At 62.2% G+C, this 17,750-nt stretch overlaps 1 protein-coding gene across 2 annotated transcripts in view; it reads right to left on the bottom strand.

The window, feature by feature from the left end:
• LOC102451881 (arf-GAP with GTPase, ANK repeat and PH domain-containing protein 3-like) overlaps positions 1–8,815 on the bottom strand; it is a 119,436-nt gene extending 110,621 nt beyond the window's left edge. The window contains exon 1 of one of the 2 annotated variants that reach the window (XM_075917264.1): positions 8,259–8,815. In XM_075917264.1, the coding sequence (XP_075773379.1) occupies positions 8,259–8,523 (265 nt within the window). In that variant the 5' untranslated portion in view covers positions 8,524–8,815. The remainder of the gene's footprint in view (positions 1–8,258) is intronic. The other variant, XM_075917266.1, reaches the window with a different exon arrangement.
• Positions 8,816–17,750: the final 8,935 nt, after the last annotated feature.

The following is a 17,750-nucleotide window of genomic DNA, read 5'->3' as shown; positions in this document are numbered from 1 at the left end:
CAGGGTCAGCTGAGTGTTGGGCACCATGTGGTCTGGGGTACGACCTCGGGCCGGGCCAGCGTCACCTCCGCCCCCGTGTCCCAGAAACCCGTCACCGCCCTGCCACCCACCTGCAGGGGCACGAGGCTCTCGCTCCGCAGGGCCGCCCTGCCCCCACCCGGTACACGGAGAGACCTGCCTCCGGAGCATCAGGTCTCTGGGAGGGGTCGGCCTGAGCAGCCTTCCCCCGGCTCTGAGCTGAGGTTTGCCCGCCGGCCCCTGCCCCGGGGCAGTCTGCCCTTCCCCCAGCCCCAGCCAGGTACCCTGGAACGTCTCGGGTCGTGGGACCTGGCCTGGTGCCTGGTGCACTGAGCCTCTCGTGGCCCCTTTGCCCGCAGCGATGGCAGGTTAGGTCCTGCGGGCCCCTTCGGGCCGGCTCCGTCCAGGCCCTGCCTGTGTCTCTGGGGGGTGGTTGGCTGGTCCCTGTGTCTTGGGCTCGCCCCGTAGGTGCCTCCCTCCGTCGCTCAGCCGAGATCCGGTCTCTGCGCGATTCCCTCTCTCCGGGACTCCCGTTCACACCCGGACCGGCTCTCCGTGAACTCGGCCGCCAGCCTCCCGGCCTCCTGGGTCCTCTGGCCTCCGGTCCTGGAGCCACAGCCTCAGGCTGGGCGGGCACGCTCCATAGAACTGCTCCAGCATCAGCAGCTTAAGCAGGTCCCGTGCGGTCTGGGCCCCGGCCCCGCACACCCACTCGCGGCAGGATTGCGCCAGGCGGGAGCCAGATCCACATAGATCTCCCCCGGCTCCTTCTGCCCCCCAGAACTTCCTCCTGTACGTCTCGGGGGTCAGCCCGGGCTTGTGCCGCAGGGCCTCCTTGACCCGTTCGTAGGCGCCCGGCGGCAGATCCTCCAGCTGGTTGAGCCCCCTGCGGCCTCCTGATCCAGCAAGGGGGGAGAGGCTGGAGCCGGTCCGCGGGGGGATGGTGCAGTTCACAGGCCCGCTCGAAGGAGTTCAGGGACCATCCACGTCCCCCACGTCCTTACACTGGGCCAACACGAGCTGCTCCAAGCGTCTGGCCGCCCCGGACCCCCTGGGCCCCTCCCTGCTCACCGCAGCCGGGGCCCCTCGGCGTCTCCGCTCCGCCATGGCCGGCTTGTGCTGCCGCTGCCTCTCTCGGTCCTGGCGTCCTTCTCTTGGTGCTGTACCTCCAATTCCTTCATCCACAGCTCCATCTCCAGCTGCCGCAGCCCTGCCGGGATGGACCCCGCCCTGGACAAACCGCTGCCGGCAGAGCGTGGCCTGGTGGGCACCGTGTCTCTCTGGGGGCTCCAGTCCTCCATCCAGTCCGAGAGCCGGAGACGCTCCCAGGGGGGTCTGGCTGCTCCCCACCGGGCCAGGATCCAGGCCCCTGGACGGGTCAGTCTCTTCCAGCGGGGCAATCAGCTGGGCCGTGGTTGCTTTCCCCACGGGCAGGCCCCTCTCTCTGCACAGCCCCACAAGGCTGCCCTCAGGAGCCCGCCGTAGGCCATCTCCCCGCCGGTCCCCGGGGTGCAGACTCACCGGCCGAGTGCTGCAGCGCCCCACGACTGCCAGGAATCGCTTCGCTCTGCCTCTCGCACTCCTGGCTCCAGGCCCCTCCCTTCTCCTGCGCCTCGGCACTCGCTGCTGGCAGCTCCATCCACAGGGTGCCGCGCATCCCACCCCTGACACCCCTGTGACAGCGCGACAGGGACCCCTGGCCCTGCACCCCTGGAGCAGCCAGACCAGGCCCCGCCGGCCGGTAGAACAGGGGGGTCGTCGCTCCTCCAGGTACAGCCCAGCACAGACGGGACGTGGGTACAGGAGTCAGGGCCAGGGAGCTTCAGACCCCTTGGGTGGGGGGGCCATCACCCCCCCAACCCTCAGCACTCAGCTTAGTCTGTTCCCTTCATGTCTCCCAGCCAGAAACTGCCCCTCCCAGACCTGCCCCCAGCCAGGGGCCGTCCCCCCTCCGCCCTTTGTCTCCCCCGGGAAGAGCCTTGTTCCCTGCCAGGCTGGAACGGGGTGTCTGGGCCAGTCCACACGTGGGTGTGTGAGGTAGTGGGGGGGACCTGGCTGGTTTCTATGGCTCTGTGGTAACCCCACTGGCTGCCGCGGTACCACAGCCCAGGACAGGGAGGGGTCATTATGCAAAGGGATCTCTCAACCCCGACCAGCTACCCCCATGGGGAGGAACAAAGGGAGGTGGATGCTGCCCTGGCTGGGGGCAGGGCTGGAGGAGAGTTGGTTAGTTTCTGGCTGGGAGGATGGAGGAAGCAGCATCAGCAACAGGCTGGGGGGTTTAGAAGCCGAGACCCCCCCCCATATCAAGGGGGGCTGAGGCATCCTAGGCCTGCCCTGTAACCAGATGACATCTGTGCTGGGCTGTACCCTGGAGAAGCAATAAACCACCTCTGTTCTACTGGCTGGGGGAGTCTGTACGTGCCATTTCAGGGGTGCAGGAGGCAGAGGAACCCCAACGCACCGTCACACTGGTGTCAGGGGTGGGATGCACTGCACCCCATGAATGGAGCTTCCAGCGGCGAGCGACAAGGCGCAGCAGAAGCAAGAGCCCAGTAGCCAGGCGTGCTGGAGACAGAGCGACAGAGGAACAGGTCGTCTGTGCCCCAGAGAACCAGCCAGGGCCTGGACAGAGACAGCCCAAAGCCTAACTTGCCAGCACTGTGGGCAAAAAGGCCACAAGAGGGCTCAGTGCACCAGGTCCCAGGACCGGGGACTTTCCAGGGTTAACTGGCTGGGGCGGGAGGAAGGGCAGGCTGCCCCAGAGGCAGGGGCTGGCAGGCAAACCTCAGCTCAGAGAGAGGGGAAGGATGCTCAGTGCACCTCCTCTGGGAGGTCTGATTCTCAGGAGGCGGATTTCTCCGTGTACCGGGTGGGGGCAGGACGGCCCCTGCGCAGCGAGTGCCTCATACCCCTGGAGGTGGATGGTAGGAAGGTGACGGGCTTCTGGGACACGGGGGCGGAGGTGACTCTGGCCCGATCCGACATAGTGGCCCCGGAGCGGATACTACCCCACGCGCAGCTGACCCTGAAGGGCATAGATGGGTCCCCGTTTAAGGTGCCTGTAGCCCGGGTACATCTGAAATGGGGGGCGAAGGAAGGCCTCAAGGAAGTGGGGGTGCACCCGCACTTGCCCACCGAGGTGCTGATGGGGAATGACCTAGAGGAGTGGCCCCATGAATCCCAGCGGGCTCTAGTCACTACCCGGAGCCAGAGCCAGCAGGGGGCTGACAACGTGGGTCCAGGGAAGGACTCCGGGCAGCGTCCTCAGGGTCCCATCCCAGTGGACACGGGGTCCAGCCAGGCTGGGACTCCGGACCTAGGCAGAGGTGGGGAGCGGGTCCCGATCCCTGCCTCAGCAGCTGAATTCCAGGCTGAGGTGCAGGCAGACCCCTCCTTGCAGAGGCTGAGGGACCAGGCTGGCCTCCATGCAGCTCAGCCCCGGGGGAGAGGTGGCCAGGAGAGATTCCTGCGGGGGCGTGGACTCCTGTTCCGTGAATGGCTTCCCCCCAGGAAGGTGAGGGCATGGGGGGTCCAGCGGCAGCTGGTCGTCCCCCGAAAGTATCGCCTCAAGCTGCTGTATTTGGCCCACGATTCCCCCGTTGGGGGCCACCGGGGGATCCGGAGCACCCGGCTGAGGCTGCTCCAGCACTTCTATTGGCCGGGAATCTTTACAGCCGTGCAGCGGTACTGCCGGTCCTGTGACTCCTGCCAGAGGGGCGGGAAGGCCCAAGACAGTAGGAAAGCTGCTTGGGGGTCCCTACCCCGTATGGAGAAGGCTCTGGGCTTGCTGAGAGAGTTATGGGAGGGGAAGACCTCCCTGGATGGAGCGTCGGGGGTGGAAGCCGCCCTGGCTGTCCAGAGAAGGCTCACTGGGCTCATGGCCCCGGCCCGAGAGACCCTGGCCAGGGATCAAGGCCAGCGGAAGGGTGGGTGTGACCCCCGAGGACAGGCCTGTGCCAGTCGCCCTGGAGCGGTGCGGCGAGTGGACAGAGGGAAGCCAATTCATGTGGGGCCTCGCCGTGGCCGGCCCGAGTCAAGGGGAGCACCCATGGCCCCAGGGCGGGTTCCCACGCAGAGGACCCGAACTTCCCTAGGTCACGAGCGGAGTGACCCTGCTCAGTTCGCTCTCGGAGGGGGGAGAACTGTGATGTAGTGGGGGTACCTGGCTGGTTTCTATGGGTCTGTGGTAACCCCCACTGGCTGCCGCCGGTACCACAGCCCAGGACAGGGAGGGGTCATTATGCAAAGGGATCTCTCAACCGGTCGGACCAGCTGACCCCCATGGAGAGGGACAAAGGAAGGTGGATGCTGCCCTGGCTGGGGGGCAGGGCTGGAGGAGAGGGAGTTAGTTTCTGTCTGGGAGGATGGAGGAAGCAGCCTCAGCAACAGGCTGGGGGGTTTAGAAGCCAAGACCCCCCCCCCATCTCAAGGGGGGCTGAGGCCTCCTAGGCCTGCCTTGTAACCTGATGACATCTGTGCTGGGCTGTATCCTGGAGAAGCAATAAACCACCTCTATTCTACTGGCTGGGGGAGTCTGTTTGAGCCATTTCGGGGGTGCAGGAGGCGGGGGAACCCCAACGCGCCGTTACAGGGTGAGTCAGTGGGAATCACACAGCCCAGTACAGGGGGACCCCGGGTACAGAGCAGCCCCCAACTACATCCCACCGACCCACTCGGAGCGCGGCACGGACGAGACACGGGGAGCCCGAGCCGCCCGGAGCAGGGCACGGACGAGACACGGGGAGCCCGAGCCGCCCGGAGCGCGGCATGGACGAGACACGGGGAGCCCGAGCCGCCCGGAGCGCGGCACGGACGAGACACGGGGAGCCCGAGCCGCCCGGAGCGCGGCACGGACGAGACACGGGGAGCCCGGGCCACCCGGAGCGCGGCACGGACGAGACACGGGGAGCCCGAGCCACCCGGAGCGCGGCACGGACGAGACACGGGGAGCCCGAGCCGCCCGGAGCGTGGCACGGACGAGACACGGGGGCTCCCCAGAGAATCCCAAGCCCACGAAGGGTCCCGCCCTTACAGAATCTGCAGACCACGGACCCGCTGTAGCCACCCAGGAGAAGAATTAATCCCAGTGAGGTGCAGGGGGCTCAGGCTCACTCATGCACATTTGGGGGGGGGGCTGCTGTGGCTGGAGCTAGCAGGCTCTAGAGCAGGCTCAGTTCTAGAGAAAGAGGCTGTGATCAGTGGCTCTCGCTGCCTTTAGCGCCCCCCTTACGCATCCCCCACAGGGTCCAACCAGGAAGGTCCCTGTGCCACGGCTGCGGCAGTGACGGGTACGGGGGCCCTTCAGCCACATCACCATAGTCCTTAGGCCCTTACGGGCAGCAGCAGAGATGACCCCAAGCCCACTTGGCTACACACATGCCCTACACCAAGCCTGGGTCTCAGAGATGATCCTAATACCGGATCACCGGGCCCATGTGCCGTTCAGTAAGGGATCCACCACAACCTGCCCACAGAGCCACAGAGACAACACTCCAGCTCGCCCACGCCCACATGCCCTTCAGTAAGGGATCCACCACAACCTGCCCGCAGAGCCACGGAGACAACGCTCCAGCTCGCCCAGGCCGACGTGCCATTCAGTAAGGGATCCACCACAACCTGCCCACAGAGCCACGGAGACAACACTCCAGCTCGCCCAGGCCCACATGCCATTCAGTAAGGGATCCACCACAACCTGCCCACAGAGACACGGAGACAACACTCCAGCTCGCCCACGCCCACATGCCATTCAGTAAGGGATCCACCACAACCTGCCCGCAGAGCCACGGAGACAACGCTCCAGCTCGCCCAGGCCGACGTGCCATTCAGTAAGGGATCCACCACAACCTGCCCACAGAGCCACGGACTACCACACCAGCTCACCCAGGCCCACGTACTGTTCAGTAACGGATCCACCACAACCTGGCCACAGAGCCACGGAGACAACGCTCCAGCTCACCCAGGCCCACGTGCCGTTCAGTAACGGATCCACCACAACCTAGCCACAGAGACACGGACTACCACACCAGCTCACCCAGTCCCACGTGCTGTTCAGTAACGGATCCACCACAACCTGCCCAGAGAGACACGGACCAACACACCAGCTCACCCAGGCCCACGTGCTGTTCAGTAACAGATCCACCACAACCTGCCCGCAGAGCCATGGAGACAACGCTCCAGCTCGCCCAGGCCCACATGCCATTCAGTAACGGATCCACCACAACCTGGCCACAGAGCCACGGAGACAATGCTCCAGCTCTCCCAGGCCCACGTGCCGTTCAGTAACGGATCCACCACAACCTGCCCACAGAGACACGGACCAACACGCCAGCTCACCCAGGTCCACGTGCCATTCAGTAACGGATCCACCACAACCTGCCCACAAAGACACAGACCAACACGCCAGCTCGCCCAGGCCCACGTGCCGTTCAGTAACGGATCCACCACAACCTGCCCACAGAGACATGGACCAACACGCCAGCTCGGCCAGGCCCACGTACCATTCAGTAAGGGATCCACCACAACCTGCCCACAGAGCCACGGAGACAACGCTCCAGCTCGCCCAGGCCCACGTGCTGTTCAGTAACGGATCCACCACAACCTGCCCACAGAGACACGGACCAACACGCCAGCTCGGCCAGGCCCACGTACCATTCAGTAACGGATCCACCACAACCTGCCCACAGAGCCACGGAGACAACACTCCAGCTCGCCCAGGCCCACGTGCTGTTCAGTAACGGATCCACCACAACCTGCCCACAGAGCCACAGACCAACACGCCAGCTCACCCAGGCCCACGTGCTGTTCAGTAAAGTATCCACCACAACCTACCCACAGAGACACGGACCAATGCTCCAGCTCGCCCAGGCCCACGTGCTGTTCAGTAACGGATCCACCACAACCTGCCCACAGAGACACGGACCAACACACCAGCTCACCCAGGCCCACGTGCTGTTCAGTAACAGATCCACCACAACCTGCCCGCAGAGCCATGGAGACAACGCTCCAGCTCGCCCAGGCCCACGTGCCATTCAGTAACGGATCCACCACAACCTGCCCACAGAGACACGGACTACCACACCAGCTCACCCAGGCCCACGTGCCATTCAGTAAGGGATCCATCACAACCTGTTCTCAGAGCCACGGAGCCAACAGAGCAGACTGCCGAGGCTCATGTGCTGTTGAGTAATGGAGCCATCACAACCTGCCCACACAGCCACAGAACAACACACTAGCTTGCCCAGGTCCACGTGCTGTTCAGTAATGGCTCCATCACAACCTGCCCACAGAGCCACGGAGCCAACACACCAGCTCACCCAGGTCCATGTGCCATTCAATAATGGCTCCACCACAACCTGCCCACAGAGACACGGACCAACACGCCAGCTCACCCAGGCCCACGTGCCATTCAGTACCGGATCCATCACAACCTTCCCACAGAGCCACGGAGCCAACACACCAGCTCACCCAGGTCCACGTACCGTTCAGTACTGGATCCATCACAACCTGTTCTCAGAGCCACGGAGCCAACACACCAGCTCACCCAGGTCCACGTGCCGTTCAGTACTGGATCCATCACAACCTGTTCTCAGAGCCACGGAGCCAACACACCAGCTCACCCAGGTCCACGTGCCGTTCAGTACTGGATCCATCACAACCTGTTCTCAGAGCCACGGACCAACACGCCAGCTCGCCCGGGCGCAGGGCTCCATTTTCTGCAGCGCACATGGCTCTGGGAGCCGGAGCTGAGTGGGCAGGCGGAGGCAGCTCCTGGCAGGAAGGGGCCGATCACGCTTCCACAAGGCACTTTGATGGTTGCTAATGAGGCGCAAGGGAGCCGAGGCGAAGCCTCCTTAGGAAGGAGACAAACAAGCCCAGGCGGCAATTCTGACACAGCAGCAAACTTCGCGCATCCCCGGCAGCCCGAGCCCAGCGCACAAGCCCCCACAGCACGGAGCCTGCCAGGAAAGGGCCCGACGTCCCGGACAGCGCCGGGCCGGTGCCACGCTGACCAGGGCCTCGTGTGCGACCAGAGCCGGCCCCACGGCACGTGGCCAAGTCAGTGCGAGAGCCAAGGCGGCCTCGGCCCGGGCGCTAAACCGTCCCACTGCAGGGGGGCTGCCTGGGCCCCGCCCCCGCCCCCGGGCCACCCCGAGGGGGCCCCACACCCCGGTCCGCAGCCAGCCGGGCCACCGGGCCCCCGGCCCCGGCCCCAGCCCCCCCGCCCCCGCCCGGCTCACCCTCGATGGCGATGACGTGCTCGCGGATCTGGCCCTGCAGCCCCAGGTCCTCCAGCCGCTCCAGCAGGTCGTAGATCGCGTAGATGTTGGGATGCACCGACTCGAAGCGGCCGATCTCGGCGCGGATGGCCGCGGAGTTGGAGAGGCCGAACTGCGGCGGGGGCGGCCCGGGCTGCGGCGGCCCCGAGGAGCCCGGCCCCGGCCCGCCCGGCGCCGCCAGGCTCTGCTGCTGCGGGCTCGCCCCGGGCCCCGCCGGGAAGTTCATGGCTGCGGGGCGCGGCGGGCTCAGGCCGCGGGCAGGCGCTGCATGGCGCGGTGCGGTGCGGTGAGACGCGGCTCCGCTGCTCCCGAGCCCGGCCGCCAGCAGCCGCCGCAGCAGGACCCGCGTCACGCACCGCCCCCGCCTCGCCCCGCGTCAGCGCCGGCTCCGGGGACCGGCCCCCGCAGGGGTGGGGAGAGCCCCTCCCTCCCTCCGCCCGGCCGGCCCGATCCCTGCCAGGCCCCGCTCCGGGACACCCGGCCAGGGCTGGGGGCTTCCTCCCGCCGCAGTAGCCCAGGACGGTCCGAGGGGCCCCGTGGCCGGGTGCGCGGAGTGAACAGGGACCGTCACGTGATCACTGCCCACCCGAGCCAGGGGCACCAGCCGCCTAGTAGCCACTGATGGGCCTGACCTCCAAGAAGTCTCTAGCTCGTCCTTGCGCCCTGTTCGGCTTCCGGCCTTGGCAGCGTCCCCTGGCAGGGAGTTCCACAGGGAATCCCCAGGGCGCGCGCCAAGGGTGGCACCGCAGGGTGACTTGCCCAGACAAGCAAAGGGCCGGAGCAGCCAGCGGGTCACTGTGGCCCCTTAGGGACGCCCCGTTTAGGGCAGGGCTATTGTCCGGCCATTTCTCCATCTCCCCGGTAAGCCCCAGCTACCTGGGGTCTGGCCGGCGGGCTGGGGCGTCCCTCACAAGCCAGCAGGGCCCGGTCTGAGCGGCAGAGCCAGGTACGCCAGAGAGCAGGCAGCCGGGTGTTTTCAGCACGCTCCAGACACCACGCCCCGGCCTCCGGATGCTTGTTTGCTCCAAGTGCCGCAAACCGGCCTGTTGAACTGAAGTGCAGCCACACCGATTTGTTCCTGCATTAATCACGGTGTTTGCACGGCTCTGCCCTCGTTCCAGGCCCCGGCACCGCAGCACACGCCCCCCGCGTGCTGCGTCTCACCAGCCAGCGCTGCGGCAGCCGAGGGCAATTCGGGACCTGCTACAAACGGCCTTCCTTGCACTCCTGCCTCCTGGCAGATCTCGGCCACCCCTTCTGGGCTGCGGTGGGGCCGGGTGCAAGACCTGCGGCCGTGACACTCGCTCATGCCAGCAGGCCGGGGCTCACGGTGTAACCCCGTCACCTCAAATACCCCCTTACCCAATTCCTGGGGCTCACAGTGTAACCCCGTTAACTCAGGTACCCCCTTACCCAATTCCTGGGACCCACGGTGTAACCCCGTCACCTCAAATACCCCCTTACCCAATTCCTGGGACTCACAGTGTAACCCCGTTAACTCAGGTACCCCCTTACCCAATTCCTGGGACCCACGGTGTAACCCCGTCACCTCAAATACCCCCTTACCCAATTCCTGGGGCTCACGGTGTAACCCCGTTAACTCAGGTACCCCCTTACCCAATTCCTGGGACCCACGGTGTAACCCCGTCACCTCAAATACCCCCTTACCCAATTCCTGGGACTCACAGTGTAACCCCGTTAACTCAGGTACCCCCTTACCCAATTCCTGGGGTTCACAGTGTAACCCCGTCACCTCAAATACCCCCTTACCCAATTCCTGGGACCCACGGTGTAACCCCGTCACCTCAAATACCCCCTTACCCAATTCCTGGGGCTCACGGTGTAACCCCGTTAACTCAGGTACCCCCTTACCCAATTCCTGGGGTTCACAGTGTAACCCCGTCACCTCAAATACCCCCTTACCCAATTCCTGGGGCTCACGGTGTAACCCCGTCACCTCAAATACCCTCTTACCCAATTCTTGGGGCTCACGGTGTAACCCCGTTAACTCAGGTACCCCCTTACCCAATTCCTGGGGTTCACAGTGTAACCCCGTCACCTCAAATACCCCCTTACCCAATTCCTGGGGCTCACGGTGTAACCCCATTAACTCAGGTACCCCCTTGCCCAATTCCTGGGGCTCACGGTGTAACCCCGTCACCTCAAATACCCCCTTGCCCAATTCCTGGGGCTCACGGTGTAACCCCGTCACCTCAAATACCCCCTTACCCAATTCCTGGGGCTCACGGTGTAACCCCGTCACCTCAAATACCCCCTTGCCCAATTCCTGGGGCTCATGGTGCAACCCCGTCACCTCAAATACCCCCTTGCCCAATTCCTGGGGCTCACGGTGTAACCCCGTCACCTCAAATACCCCCTTGCCCAATTCCTGGGGCCCACGGTGTAACCCCGTCACCTCAAATACCCCCTTGCCCAATTCCTGGGGCCCACGGTGTAACCCCGTCACCTCAAATACCCCCTTGCCCAATTCCTGGGGCTCACGGTGTAACCCCGTCACCTCAAATACCCCCTTACCCAATTCCTGGGGCCCACAGTGTAACCCCATCACCTCAAATACCCCCTTGCCCAATTCCTGGGGCTCACGGTGTAACCCCGTCACCTCAAATACCCCCTTACCCAATTCCTGGGGCTCACGGTGTAACCCCGTCACCTCAAATACCCCCTTGCCCAATTCCTGGGGCCCACGGTGTAACCCCGTCACCTCAAATACCCCCTTGCCCAATTCCTGGGGCTCACGGTGTAACCCCGTCACCTCAAATACCCCCTTGCCCAATTCCTGGGGCCCACGGTGTAACCCCGTCACCTCAAATACCCCCTTACCCAATTCCTGGGGCCCACGGTGTAACCCCGTCACCTCAAATACCCCCTTGCACTGTGGCTGTGTCTAGACTGGCCAGTTTTTCTGGAAAATCAGCCACTTTTCCGGAAAAACTTGCCAGCTGTCTACACTGGCCGCTTGAATTTCCACAAAATCACTGATTTCCTACTGTCTGAAATCAGTGCTTCTTGCGGAAATACGATGCTGCTCCCGTTCAGGCAAAAGTCCCTTTTTGCGCAAAAGGGCCAGTGTAGACAGCTCAGATTTGTTTTCCGCAAAAAAGCCCCGATCACGAAAATGGCGATTGGGGCTTTTTTGCGGAAAAGCGCGTCTAGATTGGCAGGGACGCTTTTCCACAAAAAGTGCTTTAGCGGAAAAGCATCTGAGCCAATCTAGACGCTCTGTTCCGAAAATGCTTTAACAGAAAACTTTTCCATTAAAAGCATTTCCGGAAAATCCTGCCAGTCTAGACGCAGCCTGTAAGTCCCAGGAATTGGGTAACTCCATGAACTCAGATACACCCTCTTACCCCATTCCTGGGGCTCATGGTGGAACTCTGCTAACTCAAATACCCCCTTAGGGGGTACTCAGATACCCCACTGTACCCAATTCCTCAGACCCCTGCTAACTCAAATACCCCCTTACCCAATACCTAACCCTGCCAACTCAAATAGTCCTCTTACCAATTCCTGGGGCTCACAGTGTAACCCCATTAACTCAGGTACCCCCCTTACCCAATTCCTGGGGTTCACAGTGTAACCCCATTAACTCAGGTACCCCCCTTACCCAATACCTAACCCTGCCAAGTCAAATAGTCCTCTTACCAATTCCTGGGGCTCACAGTGTAACCCCATTAACTCAGGTACCCCCCCTTACCCAATTCCTGGGGCTCACAGTGTAACCCCATTAACTCAGGTACCCCCCTTACCCAATACCTAACCCTGCCAACTCAAATAGTCCTCTTGCCAATTCCTGGGGCTCACAGTGTAACCCCATTAACTCAGGTACCCCCCCTTACCCAATTCCTGGGGCTCACAGTGTAACCCCGTTAACTCAGGTACCCCCCTTACCCAATTTCTGGGGCTCACAGTGTAACCCCGTTAACTCAGGTACCCCCCTTACCCAATTCCTGGGGCTCACAGTGTAACCCCGTTAACTCAGGTACCCCCCTTACCCAATTCCTGGGGTTCACAGTGTAACCCCATTAACTCAGGTACCCCCCTTACCCAATTCCTGGGGTTCACAGTGTAACCCCGTTAACTCAGGTACCCCCCCTTATCCAATTCCTGGGACTCACAGTGTAACCCCGTTAACTCAGGTACCCCCCTTACCCAATTCCTGGGACTCACAGTGTAACCCCGTGTCACATTACCGAATTGGAGGGAAGCAGCCAGATCGCTGCTGCACCCCTAGGTGGGGGTGTTGGCCCCAGAAATTGGTATAAAAGGGAGCCATGTGGGGTATTGAATGGGAGCTTGTTGTTTTCTCATCCTGTGTACACTGTTTATGTGAGTGTATAATGTCTGTGTGTGTAGGTAGGAATCTGTAATCTGTGTGGAAGCTGAATATTTCTCCGAATGTGGTTAAGCATGGCTATGGACAGGCTGAGTAGTGAAGCCCTGTGGAACAATGACTCTCAATAGGCTATGGACACACCCAAAGAATGGGATTTGTCACCTGAGGGCAGCCAGCAGGAAACATAGAGATTGGCCTCTGACCAGGTGACTTGCTGCAGACTAGAAGAGGCCAGGAAGGGGGTATAAAGAGGCCATGTGGTCGATGCCATTTTGTTCTCAGCTCAGCACTTCATCCCAGAGGCAGCACTGCAGGGATTGAAGAGCCCGGAAGACCTGTGAACCCATCCTGATCGTAGGATGTGCAACAAGAACTTCTAAACCAGCAGCTGCAACATCTCTGCTAGAGCCTGCATCGAGAACTGGGGGTATGTCTACACTGAAAAGTTAGTTCGAATTAACTTTAATAGGTGCTACACTAGCGCTCCGCTAGTTCAAATTTGAATCGAACTAGCGGAGCGCTTAGTTCGAACTAGGAAAACCTCATTTTACGAGGACTAACGCCTAGTTCGAACTAGCTAGTTCAAACTAAGGGGTGTGTAGCCCCTTAATTCGAACTAGTGGGAGGCTAGCCCTCCCCAGGTTTCCCTGGTGGCCACTCTGGCCAACACCAGGGAAACTCTATGCCCCCCTCCCGGCCCCGGACCCCTTAAAGGGGCACGGGCTGGCTACGGTGCCCGTGCCAGGTGCAAGCCTGCCAGCATCCAGCTAGCAGACCCTGCACCTGGCACGGCACAGAGCCACCCACCCGATGTCCCCCAGCCCTCCCCCTCTTGCCGGGACCAGGCTGGCGGCTCCCGGGAGCTTGCCCTGGACCGCAAGAGGCGGGCACCTTCCTGGGCTAGTGCGGACATCGTGGACCTCGTCCATGATCTCCGCACTAGGCACAGGAAAGTGGCCAGCTAGGGCAGGAGAGCTGCCAGCCTGGCCACCCAGGAGCAGGTGTGCATGAAAATCAAGGGGGTCCACTGAGACCCCCGACACTGAGCCCTGAGCTTACAATGGCCGTCCTGGGTCAGACCAAAGGTCCATCTAGCCCAGTAGCGTGTCTGCCGACAGCGGCCAACCCTAGGGACCCTGGAGGGGATGGACCGAAGACAGTGACCAAGCCATTTGTCTCGTGCCATCCCTCTCCAGCCTTCCACAAACCTTGGGCAGGGACACCACTCCTACCCTCTGGCTAATAGGACTCCATGGACCCAACCTCCATGACTTGATCTCACTTCCCTTTAAACTCTGTTCTAGTTCTAGCCTTCACAGCGTCCTGCAGCAAGGAGTTCCACAGGTTAACTATTTGCTTTGGGAACAACAACAACTTTCTCTTACTAGTGTGAAGCCTGCTACCCATTCCTTTCCTTTGGTGTCCTCTAGTCCTTCTTTATGGGAACTCAGGAAGAACTTTTCTGAATGCACCCTCTCCACCCAACCCCTGCTTTTAGAGACCTCTATCCTGTCCCCCCTCCGTCTCCTCTTTTCTAAGCTGAACAGTCCCAGTCTCTGTAGCCTTTCTTCATCTGGGACCTGTTCCCAACCCCTGATCATGTTAGTTGCCCTCCCCTCTCCCAGCCTTTCTCTTCCCCTCTCCCACCTCCTTTTCCCAGTCTCCCCCAGTTGTGTTCAATAAAGACAGAGTCAATGTTGGAAGAAACGTTATCTTTATTTTGTACATCAATAAGAAGGAGGGCTAGGGAAGGGTAAGTGAAGGAGGTGAGGGAGGAATGGGGTACGAGCCCCCGATGGGGAGGACTGGGCTGGCTCTGCGGGCTTCTGGGGGTGGAAGCTCTCCTGCAGCCCCCCAATTACCCCCTCTCCCCAGATGGCAGCCTGCGGCAAGTGCAGCCGGGCTGATGGCCGAGTGGTGTGATGTGTCCAGTGTGGGTACTCCGGGCACTCCAAGCCAGGACTGCTTTGCAAGCGGGGCACCCCTGAGAACTGTGTGTCCAGGGTGGGGGTCGGGACCCTTTAAGCGCAGCCCTCGGCTAGCCTGCGACAGCATCTCCATGCTCTAAGTCCTCCTCTGATGCCCTGCCGGCACTGCTTCCGGCCATCCTTAAGCCCTGTTCAGAGTCCACTCAATGTGGACTTGCTAGTTCGAATTAGCAAAACGCTAGTTCGAACTAGTTTTTAGTTCTAGACGCGTTAGTTCGAACTAGCTTAGTTCGAATTAACTAATTCGAACTAAGTTAGTTCGAACTAGCGCTGTAGTGTAGACGTACCCTGGGAGATTCGGTGCATGTAACGTACTGTACTTTAATAACCTTACTCTCAGGCTTTTCTTTCTTGTAATAATAAACCTTTAGATATAGATTGTAAAGGATTGGCCCAGCGTGATTTGTGGGTAAGGTCCAGAGGGTAAATTGACCAGGGATCTGTGGCCGGTTTCTTGGAACCGGACAGAACTTGTTCGGGGTAGGTGGGATTGGGTGCTAGGACCCCCCACCTGTGTATAGGCCCGGGGCCATCTGGGGCACGGATATTGCTGGGGTGTCGGAGGGGTTTTGCTCGGGAGGCTTCAGGCAGGCAGCTGAAGCGCTCTGTAAGACTGGTTTGTGGCCTGTTTGGAGAGGTCACCAGTCTGGGGGCTGTAAGGAGCCCCGGATTTGAGCAATTCGCCCTGAGCGGACGCCCTCAGCTGTGCCCAGACACGGCCCGGCCCGTCACACCCCGTTAACTCAGGTACCCCCCCTTATCCAATTCCTGAGCTCTGGGTGCGACTTCCTGCAGGTTTGCAGGACCTTTTAGTGCTGAAAGAGCCTCAAGCACCTGGGCCGGCCTGTCGGACGCTCCGGGCCGGGCTCGGGGCCCTCCGGGACGGCCTGTCGGACGCTCCGGGCCGGGCTCGGGGCCCTCCGGGACGGCCTGCTGGAGGCTCAGGCAGGTGTGTGGGGACGGCAGCAGGAGATCTGAACAGAGCAGGTGCCTGCCCGGGCTGGGCGGGTCACATTGCCGTGGTCGGGTCTCGCTTGCAGAGGAAGCAGCTCTCAGTGGGGAGGGGGGGGGGGGTTGGGTTGCCAGATACTTTCACAAAAAATCCCGAACGAAATTGGCTGAGCAAAAGAAACTAACGGTCCGGCCCCGCCCCGCCCCCGGCCCTGGCCTTCTCTCCCAGAAACAGATGGTTTTAACCAGACAGTCCGGGCAAAAACCGGGCACCTGAGGACCCAGGGCGGGGGTGGGGGCAGCCCCATGCGCTGGGGGGCTGGGCTCGCTGCACCCGTCTGCAGGAGCCGTATGAGGGGACGTGCGCGTAACAGGCCACGGGGCGCGGGGACAAGGGGTTTGCGTTGTGGGTGGGGGATGGAGCCTGGGGCAGAGGCTGCAAGGCTCTGAGCTCCAGCTGGGGTGCAGGCTGGGGGGGCTGGAGATGGGGTGTCGTGGCTCACAGGTTGACCCCCCGGGGCCTCCCCTCCCAGAGGGACCCGCGCAGCCCTGGTCTCCAGCCCAGAGCGACCCCCAGCCGGCACCGAACACGAAGGCTTCAGCTTTGAACCCAGCGACAGATCCCTCAGGCCGGTCGGCCTGGCCCCACCCCCCACGTCTGAGTCCTGCCTGCCCTGCTCTGCCCCCAAAACAGCCCCCGTCTCCCTGCAGAGCCCCAATACCCCAGCAACAGCCCCTCCCCCGGCCAGCGTCATCCCCAGGAAACAGGGTCGCCTGGGCCCCCTTCTCCCCCCTCCCTTCCGATGTTCTCCCCTCGCTGGGGCCAGCCGGGCCGGGTGCCTGGGTCCCCCCTGCAGCCCCTTGTCTGGCGTCCACAGGGCTTGACAAGGGGCAGCTAACCCCCCTCGCCAGCCGCGCAGTTTGGCGCGTTGCGCACGCGCTGATCACGCTGCAGCGCCGAGCCGGGCTAAAATCTACCCGCCACGGGCAAGTAGATTGTCCTAATTGTCCAGCCCTGGTCAGCCATGTCCTCTGAGCCGTTCTCTGAAACAACAGCCCCCCCCCGTCACATTGAACCAGGGACATCCGGGCACTGAGCGCCCCCTGCATGCAGCCCCCTGAACCCCCAAAACTCCCTCCCCCTCGTCACATTGAACCAGGAATATCCGGGCACTGAGCACCCCCCTGCATGCAGCCCCCCTGAACCCCCAAAACTCCCTCCCCCTCGTCACATTGAACCAGGAACATCCGGGCACTGAGCACCCCCCTGCATGCAGCCCCCTGAACCCCCAGAACTCCCTCCCCCTCATCACATTGAACCAGGAACATCCGGGCACTGAGCGCCCCCCTGCATGCAGCCCCCTGAACCCCCAAAACTCCCTCCCCCTCGTCACATTGAACCAGGAACATCCGGGCACTGAGCACCCCCCTGCATGCAGCCCCCTGAACCCCCAAAACTCCCTCCCCCTCGTCACATTGAACAAGGAACATCCGGGCACTGAGCACCCCCCTGCATGCAGCCCCCTGAACCCCCAAAACTCCCTCCCCCTCGTCACATTTAACCAGGAACATCCGGGCACTGAGCACCCCCCTGCATGCAGCCCCCCGAACCCCCAAAACTCCCTCCCCCTCGTCACATTGTACCAGGAACATCCGGGCACTGAGCACCCCCCTGCATGCAGCCCCCCGAACCCCCAAAACTCCCTCCCCCTCGTCACATTGAACCAGGAACATCCGGGCACTGAGCACCCCCCTGCATGCAGCCCCCTGAACCCCCAAAACTCCCTCCCCCTCGTCACATTGAACCAGGAACATCCGGGCACTGAGCACCCCCCTGCATGCAGCCCCCGGAACCCCCAAAACTCCCTCCCCCTCGTCACATTGAACCAGGAACATCCGGGCACTGAGCGCCCCCCTGCATGCAGCCCCCTGAACCCCCAAAACTCCCTCCCCCTCGTCACATTGAACCAGGAACATCCGGGCACTGAGCACCCCCCTGCATGCAGCCCCCTGAACCCCCAAAACTCCCTCCCCCTCGTCACATTGAACAAGGAACATCCGGGCACTGAGCACCCCCCTGCATGCAGCCCCCTGAACCCCCAAAACTCCCTCCCCCTCGTCACATTTAACCAGGAACATCCGGGCACTGAGCACCCCCCT

The sequence above is a fragment of the Pelodiscus sinensis genome, unplaced genomic scaffold (genome assembly GCF_049634645.1).
Source record: "Pelodiscus sinensis isolate JC-2024 unplaced genomic scaffold, ASM4963464v1 ctg168, whole genome shotgun sequence".
Lineage (NCBI taxonomy): Eukaryota > Metazoa > Chordata > Testudines > Trionychidae > Pelodiscus > Pelodiscus sinensis.
The sequence above is the reverse complement of the archived record's forward strand: the minus strand, read 5'-3'. Positions and strand labels throughout refer to the sequence as shown.